General features: G+C 40.4%; 1 protein-coding gene across 3 annotated transcripts in view; it reads right to left on the reverse strand.

Annotated features, from left to right (window-relative positions):
• Window positions 1–12232, reverse strand: part of ROCK2 (Rho associated coiled-coil containing protein kinase 2) — a 106492-nt gene that overhangs the window by 56596 nt on the left and 37664 nt on the right. For all 3 annotated transcript variants that reach the window (XM_032683823.1, XM_032683824.1, XM_032683825.1), the window contains exon 2: window positions 9427–9508. In XM_032683823.1, coding sequence (XP_032539714.1) covers window positions 9427–9508 — 82 coding nt within the window. The remainder of the gene's footprint in view (window positions 1–9426; window positions 9509–12232) is intronic.

The following is a 12232-nucleotide window of genomic DNA, read 5'->3' on the forward strand; positions in this document are numbered from 1 at the left end:
GAACTCTACCAGGGAAGAGCATGAAATTGTATGAAAAGCTGTGGATGCTTATATTCAGAGAGGAGTAGAGGTGTATATTGTGGGATCCCTGTTTAGGGTCAAATACCATGGAATTTGATCCCTAGAAAGGCATGAAAGAGGATCTCAGATCTGAATACAGGAGGAAAAAAGGATCAGAGATACAGTTAATCCAGTATGACATTAAAGATGATATAGTCCGAGGAAGTTAATGATAATGAACATCTAGTAAATAGCTTAACCATTCCTACATATTTACAAAGAGCAGCTTGGCAGGCTACAAGCAATCCAGGAGATGCCTGACTACCGAGAACATTTATTTTGTTCCAAGCAAGTAGTAAGCCAAATCAGGGAGGCACTCTAGTCTATTACTCACAAACAAAAACAATCTGGTCCAGGAAGACAAAGTCTATGGGAGACTTAGCTGAAGCAACTGTGGTAGAACTTAAGACTTAACAGAAATGAGGAAGAAAAATAGCAGAGCTTGGACTTAGAAGAACAGACTACAGCCTGATTGGGAAACTCACTGGCAGGATCCTGTGGAAAGCTGCTGTGAAGGGCAGAGGAGTGGGTTGATCTTCAAAGATGACATGTTCATAGCACAAGAACAGTCTGTTCTAGTTAGCTAGAAACTGAACAGGTGGAGCCAGTCCAGCTAAATGGACAATCTCTGCCTCAAGTCAAGCACAAAAGGCAAAGGTTTGGACCACGGAAGCAGAGATGTCCCAAACGAGTACGAGTGATCCAGTAGGAATGTCTCAAACAAGCAAAGACAGAATTGGGAAAGCCAAGCTTGGTTGGAATTGAAACTAGCCCGGGTTATGAAGGCAATGAGAGCCTTTATAAATACACTGGCAATAAAAGAAAGAATGAGGCAAATATGGGCCTGCTACTCTCAGTGAGGTAGGGGATCTAGTGCCATGGACATGGAGAAGACCAAGGTACTCAATGATCTTTTTTGCCTCAGACTTCACTCTCAAGCTCTGCTCACAGGCCTCCCAGCTCCTTGAAGGTAATAGTTGAGTGTGGAGCAGCAAAGTATTGCAGTAGGGGAAGTTAGAGTTAAGGACCAATAAACCAACTTGATGTACACCAGGTCATGAGACAGGATGCATCCCAGTATGTTGAACAAGCCAGTAAACACCACTACCAGCCTGTTCTCTATCACCTTTGAAAGGTCATGGCAACCTGGGGAGGCTCCTGATTACTGATAAAGGGCAGATGTCATGTCCGTGCTCTAGAAGGGCAACAACGAGGATTCAGAAAGCTACAGGCTGGACCAGCAGGCTGACCACACTGCCTACAACAAGCACGGAGCAAATCCTTCTGGAATCCGCTTCCAAACACTTGATGGACAAGAGAGGATAAGAATGGCCAGAATGGATCTAAAAAGGACAAACTGTGTTTGATTAACCTGATTTCCTTCTATGACAAGATGTCTGTCTTGGTGCACAAGGGGAAAGCAGCACATACATCCTTTCCTATACTGCAGCATGACTTTCAACACAGCATCTCAAAGCATCTTTGTAGCCAAACAAGGCCAACATGGATTGCACAGAGAAGTTACCAGGTGAGTGGAATACTTGCTGGAGTCACAGTCGGTGGTTTTAAGTTCAAAGCTGATACACTGGAGGGCAGGGTGGCTTTTAGGAATGACCCAGACAGGATGAGTAAATGAGCTGACAGGAAGCTCACAGAGTTCAACAACAGCATGTGCAGAGTCCTGGAGCTGAGATGTAACATCACACAACAGTATAGGATGGTACTTTGAGAAAGAGGACCTGACAGCCTTGGTGGACAATAAGCCAAGCAAAGAGGAACAAGCAGCCAGCCTTTGCACTGACTGTGTACAAGTCTGCATGGGTAAATCCATAGCCAGTAGGTTGAGGGAAGTGAGAGGAGATTTCCTCCTCTATTTGTCACTTGTGACACCATATCTGGAATGCTATGTCTAACTTTGGGATCCTCAGTGCGCGAAAAATATCAAAGCATTCGTCAGCTTCATGGAAGTCTACCAGGATGCTTCACATGGTATTCATAGAGAAGCTAAGAGAACTGAATTGTTTAACTTAGGATGAACAAATGGTTGGCCTCAACAGAAGCTGAAATGAGGCTTTACTTCTAAGGGGTGCAAAGTGAAAGGACAAGAGTCAACAGACAAGTTGAAACACTGGAAATTCTACTCTGTAGGAAAAGAATACCAAGAATTGGGGAATGGAGCAGACTGTCCAGTAGAGCTACAAAACCTCTGTCTTTGGAAATTTTCAAAATTCAACTGCACAAGGACCTGGATGATGTAATATAACATCAGAACTGGTTTGACTTTGAGCAGAGTTGGACCAGTTGACCTCCAGTGATTCTTCCTAACCTGTGGAATACAAAAATGCAATTCAAACTTTCTTCTTCTGTGGAAAAGATTAAATGTGACAGGGAAGGGGAGAGATTAACGTTAATAATGAGGCAATAGTCTGCTAGTAAAGTTGTAAGGACAGAGGCAATTAAAACCTCAAAAAGTAGATACATTTGCTACATTCAGTGTACCAGTAAGATTGAAGTAAGCCAGAGTGTGAATCAGGAAAGCTTAGACAGGAAGCACAGGACAGCAACAGTGCTTCACCCACAGCAAGTTTATTATTTTGTTAATAATGTGAACTAATTTTGCAGATTGAGAAGGGAAGACTGTGCTTGGAAGCTTATATAACTGCAGATCGGAAGCTCTGGCACAAGACAAATAATAATAAATGTAAATTCACAGGAAGCAGCAGTAGAGAAGGAACATCAGCAAATTTCAAGGCAGAGAGAATGTGCAACTACATGTTTGAGCACAATATTACATCTCATGATGGACAGGAATCACATGAATTTATTTTCAAATGTTTCTAAGATGTTACAAATATCTTCAGATGTGTGAAATAAGATGGCAGGTATTTCAACACATTGAAAAACTAGTGTGTAGTTTTACATAGCTCAATTTCTGATCAGAAACTCAAGGGCATATTTCTGTGTTCAAAACAGAATGCAGAAACTACAAACCACTCTACTACAGCTCCAGTGAAACTCTTTAAGCATTAAATACTGTGATTAAGCAATGAAAAACCCAGTAATATATGAAGCAACCAACAGAGGAGTTCTCAGTTTTATCATCCCTGTGAAATGCTGAGAAAGGAGAAATCCTACTTTCTTAGCTAAGAGATAGGAAAGAATAGGATAGAATAGTATAGAGCCCTGTCAGTTGGAAGGGACACACAGCTACCATCAGTCCAACCGCCCGACCACTTAGGGCTCACCAACAGTTAAACATGTTGTTAAGGACATTGTCCAAATGCCTCTTAAACACTGACAGGCTTGGGGCATTGACCGTCTCTCTGTGAAGCCTGTTCCAGTGTTTGACCACCCACTTGGTAAAGAAATGCTTCCTAATGTCCAGTCCAAACCTCCCCTGGTGCAGCTTTGAACCATTCCCACATGTCCTGCCACTGGATACCAGAGAGGAAACCTTCCTCTCCACTTCGCCCCTCTTTAGAGAGCAATGAAGTCACCCCTCTCAATCCCTTTAACTAAGAGTTAATAATCTTAGTTAAAAATAGTATCATCTAGGGATGCAAGTGTTGTGAAGGTATCAGCTACATAGATGGATTGTCTATTTTGGCATAAAATTTTACAGATATGGAACAGATAATCAATGCATGGAACTAATCTGAAACAAAAAAACTGGGGTCAAGAAGGCAAGCTTAGATTAATCCTGAAGCCCTGTCATAATTGCAACCCATGCTGCATCATATGATGTAGTTCACATATCACATAACATGATCTAATTCAAGGTGCAGGAGACCTTTCCAACAGTAGCCTTTTAGTAGAGTTCTGAATTTTTGGAAGATTTCACACGGGTAAGTTTGCAAATTTGTGGTATCTGTATGCACAGATACCACAGTTTGTATCTTACAGCCTCATAAATTTGCAAAAGAACAAAGCCCAGCAGCAGAAAAATGTTATGTTTAAAGGAAGGAATTAGATGGACTCCCCGGACCCAGAATATAATGGAATCTGATAAAAATATTGTGACATTTGAGTAGAAGTCCTAAACGTGAGAATATCACCACCTGTGATTCAGTTTTCTTCTTTAACACAGGAAGGACAGGGAATGCTGGATACCAAGAGTGTTTAAAGACAGTTTTTGATTTACTGTTTAAAAATGGCACTATAATCTTTAAACAAATGAAGTTTCACTTTCTGAAAGGGTAGAGTGTTTGGATCAGTCACTGACAGCTGGCAGCAAGAATGTGGCTGAAGGTTGCAAATGCTTGTGAAAACAGAAAAAATACCTGACTAGGAGAGTAAAGGGGGACGGGGAGGAAGAGAAAACCACACTTTTCTGCTTTTTAAAGTAAAAAAAAAAAAAAGTTCATATGAAGGTTATTTTCTTTAAATAAAAGAATGTGTATCAAGCAGTCCTGGGCTGCATATATATGATGAATAAAAATGCGAGGGAATGCAATTTTACCCCACAGGTCAGGTACAATCAGTCAGAGAGTGCTGCTGTGGAGCACGTTAAGTCAAAAGCTACTGCCCTAGGCACATGTCCAGCCAGAAATTAAACTGAAGTACAGCCAGGAAGTGCTGCAATCCCACACCCAACCAAAACCAAACAGAAAGCACAACAGAAAGACTGAAGTCATTAGGTGTGCATACATAATATCTGGTCAAAGGTGTGTGAAGAACAGGAAGCTGTTGCAGACCTTGCAGAAGCAGCAGAACCTAGAAGGCACAGCTTCAGACAGGGTAGTGCTTCCACCCCCCAGAGGAAAGAGAGGTGGACACAAGAAGTATTTTGACTTGCACAGACAAAAAGAGCAGAAGACAGGGAAACAGAAAGCAGCAGCCCTCTAGCTTGCAGAGAACAGATTCCTTAATGAAAATAAGCCTGATGGCAGGACTGAATTGCTTTGTATCTACTGAGTACCTAAATGAAGAAGTGGTTAATAACACCGACATATAACTTGTTTATACGTCTGAGACATTCTGTGTTAAACACTACGGCTTCCATGCTCTGCTTGGGAAAGTTGTTTATTTGATACGTCTCCCATCCCTACTCTTACTAGAACAATGTCATTAAGAATGGAACTGGAGCCCAACCTGCTGAGGCAACAGCAAAGACCTGGCAAGGAGTGCTCTAAGAGAAGCCAAGAGAAAACCAGAGTAGCAATTAGCTCCTTAACTCAATGTGAGTTCTGCCGTGCACTACATTTCTAAGAGTCTTCTTGGCATATGACACTTCATCAGTGTGGCTGGCAGGAAGCAGGGAGCACAGAGAGCTACAGCCATGGCAGGCACTCGCACCACACCAGATAACACATTTCTGTTGGTGGCTGCACGGTTGGCACATGATTCAGCAGCTTCAAGCGACACAACGAAATGCAAGCGAAGGAACCAGGACTGTTAATTTTACAAGAAATTACCCTTAGCAGATAAAACTTCCAAGTAAGCAGTGTCTGCTTGGAGAGGAAAATGGCCAAAGCAACTTTCTAGGGAGTTTATTCAGGGGGTCAGCAAAGCTGCTGCACAAATGTCACATTTGCACTAAAAGTTCCTTCTACTGTAAATACGTCCATAGCCATTACACTCTGCAAATCTGCCAACCTACAAAATATCAGCAAATCATTTCAACAACACAGGTTTCTAGTTCTTGTGTGATGCTGGATAATGCACAGGAAATCACTGATCCACTGAGGGGGTCAAGACTTCTGGATTATACCAGGCCTGTTGATGGCACCACTCCCTGCCCTGCTGCTTGGATTACTCAAAATCCATTTTTTGTGCCCTTCTATTCCCGATGGTAAGATTATAAATTATCAAATATTTTCAACTGTTGCTTAAATCTGTTATTTAATTATTTAACTTTCTGCTCCCAGAAGTTAAAGCAGCCAACAGGCTAAGTAGCACCTGAAAGGGAGACCACCAAAAAAGGCACAAGCCACCAAGAGATGATTCAACACTTGGCAAATCTCAGATGACAGAAAAAGTGACTTAGAAGAATTTACTCAACCTATTGTCTTGGTCTAGATAATAGAAGAGGAAAAGAAAACACCAAGAAAGATTTGTTACACCAAGCCCATGCTGGAAAACTCACCCTTCTTTTCTAAAACAAGCAAACTAGTTTTGGCTCTCAGAGGTCTATGAGATTCCTCTCATTGTTTCAGGAATTAAATATTGCGTTATGCTTTCCCTTCCATGAATACTCTAAAAGAACACAGCAATTTAACCAGAATCCCAACAGTTGATTAAAACAACATAAAAGACTGAAAAGGAAGGGTTGTATTATATGAGATACTTAATGTATCTCTTACAACAAATATAGGCTCCACTTAGGGTCAATACCTCAGAGAAAGTGGTAAGAAATCAGAACAGTAAGGGAAAGCAGGCAACGAAAGAATTTCTTGCATATTAAACAAGTGAAGAAGCTGCTTCAGCAAAGTGGTCACAGAAACAGGATATACCAAACTCCTATAGTATGGGAAATAAATAAACTCCTTTGTGAAATGAGTTGAAACATCTGAGTTTCAGCTTGAAACTATGAGTTGAGCTGAACATCAATTAATGTCTCAGCTGAAGTGCAAACTATTTCATTTTTAAACTAAAATAAGCTATTAATAAAACATTAACCTTCATAGCAATGATTTGACGTAGGTTGGAAGTACGGTGCACACAAACCCCTGGGAATATGGTAGGAAAAAAAAATTCTTTCTCAAAGTGTTATTGTGGAAGAATTAAGTGATTAAACTGACCAAAAGTGTGATGATTATTTAGCATTCTATACAACTTTTGAAGATTTGTGCAATATAGATTAAAACAATCGCAATGACTTCACCTCAGCTGCTTTACTGTGCACCCCACTGCTAACTCATGGGATGGCCCTGCCATCTCTCTGTGGTTGCCTTCAGGAAGCTGTGAGGAAGGATGCAGGCTCCAGGCCCCTGGCACAGACTGTTCATCAGTGCCTGTCAGAACCTTTTGACAGCAGTTCTCATCTAGGCATTTGCTACAGTTCTTCAGATGCTGAGAAAAATCACAAGCGACAAGAATTCACTGTTCCCTAACCTAAGAGAGCAACAACTTACAGTTCCATAAATTCCTAACACAATTCCCAACTCTTCTTCCAAGCCCAAGGTAGCAAGAGGCTTCAGCAAGCCTGTGTAACGCTCTTTCCACTGATCCTTGCTATCCTCAGAACAGTTTCCAGGAAGACATGGGCTATGGGTTCAGCAACTTCATATGGCATAAAATCGCAAAGCCAATAAGAACCCAGTTGTTGCCCCATTTTTTTCCTGCACCCCAGCAGCTTGTTTTGTGTTGGCAAAGTATCAGTGAAGTGAAATGAAAATCAGAAACTGGTCTGCTTTTCTTTTGCCTGACTAGTTTTAACAAACAGAAAAAACAAACCGCCCCACTCTTTGCTTTAATTCTGCTCGGCTCCCCAGTCTGGTACCTAACAAACCACACAAACATCTGTGTTGGAAAGGACTTTGAAAGACATCACTGCCAGGACTGATTCTTCCCACTGCAATGCCAATAGATTACTAGCTTCAAATGTTTACCAGATCTTCATTTCAGAATTATTTTTTTAAGTGTAAATCACAGAAGATAGGGAGCCTTATTTTTCATTCTCTCCCAGGCAATATAGAAACCCGAGAGAAGTTACATGGGTGATTCTTAGGAGAGATGCACTGACACACGATCTATGAGCTAAAATAGTCTGGTCTTACATGCCTTTTTTTTGAAGTTCAACAGGTGAGGATGAAGTACACCTTTGAAAACTCTTTGAAAACTACTATGAATTTTTTGGTAACATGTCTTAGATTTTTTTTAATTAGTATTTGGCTATTTCAATTGTATACTGTCAGCTCATTTAACAAAAAAAGGTGGTAATAAAACTGTGAAAGAAAGTATATTTCCATGTTTCTGCCACTGCTGGTAGCCTGTAGGCCACATCAGATACTTAATAATATTTAAAATAACAATTGGAGGGAACCTAGAGAAGGAGAAGGAGCAACAGCCTTCAAAAAAGGGCAGACAGACAGCAAGAATGTTCAGGGGCTGCACAAAACAAACACCAAACAAACAAACCAATCCAACCTGTTCAGAAAGTTAAATTATTTTCCCACAGTAATGTAAAAGTGAATCTGAACAGCTCATAGGAGTTACTGATGTTATTTCTGTCATTTTCACTGGGTTTTTCCCTTACTTTTACACATACAGTACTTGGTTGCAGGTAACAAAGAAACTTAAAATACTGTTTCAAACCCTTTCTTTCACAAATATCAGCTTGAATTCCTTTGAACTTAAACTGAGAATACTCTCAAAGTATGCTTCTACTTCCTAATCTGCTGTTTCTTATTTACTGTATTTTAAGTGATTTCTCCAAGTGAGACTTTACTGGCAACTGTAAAGCTGTATGTCCATCTACAGGGCTCTGCCAAACCTCACAGAGAAGCACTGAATTCCAAACAAAAGAACTCACCACAAATTACTACACTGGCCACCATTTAGCTGAGGAGCATGAGTGGATATTTCAAGGAGTCCCAGGACAACAGAGAGCAGAAATACACCTCTTACAAGCAAAGAATCTAAAAACAAGTTGCTGATAAGACTGCATCTGCAGAAACCTTAACTTATGCAAAAGAAAAAGCTTTTAAAAAACCCATGGATCTCAAAATAAGCTCCCACAAAGCATAGCTGTTCCAAGAAGGGTTACTCACTGCAACTTACATTTTAAAACAAATGACCCACTATTTTTACAAGAAAAATATTCTGCTTATATACATGGATAGAAATCACTTTGAAAAGACAAAATACAGCTACTCTGATGTACAGTCTTTCATTTCCGTATGCTCAATGAACTCCAAGATCCTGTCTACAATTAATTTGGGGAGAATCACACACATCTATGCAAAGGTGCAAAAATGCACCAACATATTTTAAGGTACAACCTTAGTTTTAGTTTTTAGTTTCAAAAACGCAGAGAAGGCTGTGGGTTAGATCAAGTATGACTATATAAACAATGCTGACATTTTGTGTAATGAATTCCTGAAGAATAATAACTTGGATATGCTTAGCAAATTATATAGCTACACATACGTAAGATAAAAAAAAATAACATAAAAGGATTTTTCCAACTGTATTTAGGAAAACAAAAATCTACAGCTTGTATTTTTCAACATTATTTTCAGCAATATAATAACTCCCCAAAATGAAACTTCTTTCTGTAACAAATGGTCCTCCAAAGCCTTCTGAATACAGATGCTCAGAGTTATAAAAATCAGTACAACGACCATCAGTAAAGCATTTCTGACCACTCAGCTTCCTATGACAGATCACAACTATGTCATTGTTCAAGGGCCACTTGCAACTTACATCTATTTAAGAAATTATCAATGTTCTTGTTCTTCCTCAGTGCTGGATAATCCAGATCAAGGACCAAAGAATTCAAGCCGTCCTGAAAAAAAAAAAAAAAAGTTAATTGAGTTCTAAAATCTTAATTAACAACTTCACTAGAACTACTACACTGAGACTGATTATATATTATTCAAGCATGCATTACATTCCTAGTAGGCAAATCAAACAAGCTCTCAAGTATGTTTATAAACCAGCAGAGGAACTAACACACACTGACTGGCTCCAAGTTCTATAAACAGTACAGCTATATTACCACTGATTAGTGGCACTGGGACTTAAACTGGAGTAGTAGTTTTAATCTTACTCATTAAACACTGATTTAAGATACCGAGTTCAGTCAATCCATTTTTCCTATTTTCGTTCACAAGGATTTCATTACACATTTCCTGCCAAAAACCATTTGCAGGAAATGTTTGTATTATCCATATTATTGCTCTGATCACAGTCTCTCTACCTTCTTGTTCTGGATATTTGAAAACCAACTGCTCATTATTCTTAGAAGCAAGACGTGACCTAAACTTAAGAAGACAATTCACCACGTAATTCAGGCTCACAAGACTAGATTACTTTTTCTAAGTGACTCAAAAGAAGGCAAGCCAGAACTCTACATACCATTCTGCTACCCATTATCAGTGCCTCAGCAGAAAACAATTGAGACCTCTTAAAATGGCAAGGGATGAGATCACCAAATCTAAACTAAGAATAGTATTTTAAATGCCTGTTACAAGACAGCTCAATTCCACCTTTCTGCAAGTTGGGAAAACTTAAAAAAAATTACTCTAAAACACAAACACTTTTCCAGTTACACATGGACAAATAAAACTAAAAATTAGTTTCAGATAGTAAGAGGAGGCAGAGATACCATTCATTGTCAGCAACTCCAGTGTTCAGCCTGAACTGGCAGTTTTATTCATTGCTCTAAGAACAAAATTCTGAGACTGTTTCTTCAGGCTTTTGAACCTTGATAGGGCATCACAGAGATTTAAGTCAGAGACCATATCATGTTTATTATAGGCAGACAGCAGAACTAGATAGCTTTTCAGTCTTCTTAATAACTGAGGCTATAGCTAACAATCTGCTGATTTCATACCTTTTTCTTAAAATAAATGAGAAGGTATAATTTATTGAAAATATCACTAAAATCACTCATTCTAAAAACATATCTGGAGAGAGTCAAAGGTGAGGCCTAAGATTATTAAATACATTTTGAATGCCACTTTGTCCTAAATAAACACATACACAAATAAGACTACCTCTGTGGAGATGTCACTTTGCACCACAAAATACATTAATGGTTAAGACCATTCTCAACACTAAGAGATTTTATTTATTTATTTACTTTTTACCTCCTGACAAACGAAAGCATCTTACAAAGTGTCAGAGACACACTGACCAAGTACAGGTTAGACAAATGATTAAAAGCTGTCTGAAAGACTAGGCCCAAGAGACTGTGATCAGTGGCACAAAGTCCAGTTGGAGGCCAGCCACCGGCTGTGCACCCCTGGACAGAGAAGATTAACACAAAGTTCAGTAAGGGGAAAAGCCAAGTCCTGCTTTGAGGGAAGGAATAACCCCAGGCACCAGGTATAGGCTGCAGCCTGAGAAGCTGGAGAGCAGCTTTGCAAAGAAGGACCTGAGAGTCCCAGTGAACAGATGATCCTTCCTCTCTGCTCAGTACTGATGAGGTCACACCTGGAGTGCAGCATCCATCCCTCTCCAAATCACAAAAAGCAAGGATTTACTGGAACAAGTCCAGCAATGGGCCGTGGAGACTAAAGCACTGGAGCACTTCTCAAAAGAGGAAAGGCTCAGAGAGCTGGGACTCATCAGCCTGAGATGGCTGAGATGCTCAGGGCAGGGGAGCTCATCAATGTGTATAAGCACCTGATGGGAGGGACTGAAGAAAAGGCAGTGCTCACTGACAGGATAAGAGACAATGGACACAAGGTAGAACACAGGAAATTCTATCTGAAAACTAACCTTTTTTCCTGTGGTCAAGTACTGGAACAAATTGCCCAGAGAGGTTGTGGAATCCCCACCAGCGGAGATACTCTAAACCTGACTGGACCCGGTCTTGGTCAATCTACTCTAGCTGACCATGCAATGAGCACGGGTGTTGTACTAGATGATCTCAAGAAGTTCTTGCCAACTGCAAACATTCTGTGATGTAACACCTATAATATTTCCACTGTTGCTCAGAAAAAAGGTGGAATTTTACTCTTGAATCTATGTAACATAAACTGTTATGAATGTCTTACACACAGAGTTTTAGAATTTCCTAACAGAAAGAAACATAAAACACTGTTAATAAACAAAAAAGGAAGTCACAGACTCATAGAATCAGCCGGGTTGGGAAGGACCTCTAAGATCATCAAGTCCAACCCTTGATCCAACACCGCCGTGGTTACCAGACCATGGCACTAAGTGCCACATCCAGTCTCACCTTAAAAACCTCCAGGGACAGAGAATCCACCACTTCCCTGGGCAGCCCATTCCAATGCCTGATAACCCTTTCTGTAAAGAATTTCTTCCTAATATCTAACCTAAACCTCCCCTGGCAGAGCTTAAGACCCTGCCCTCTTGTCTTACTGATAGCTGCCTGGGAGAAGAGACCAACCTCCACCTGGTTACAACCTCCTCTCAGGGAGTTGTAGAGAGTGATGAGGTCTCCCCTGAGCCTCCTCTTCTCCAGGTTGAACAACCCCAGCTCCCTCAGCCTCTCCTCATGGCACTTGTGCTCCAGACCCTTCACCAGCCTCATTGC

This window comes from Chiroxiphia lanceolata, chromosome 3 (assembly GCF_009829145.1).
Source record: "Chiroxiphia lanceolata isolate bChiLan1 chromosome 3, bChiLan1.pri, whole genome shotgun sequence".
NCBI lineage: Eukaryota > Metazoa > Chordata > Aves > Passeriformes > Pipridae > Chiroxiphia > Chiroxiphia lanceolata.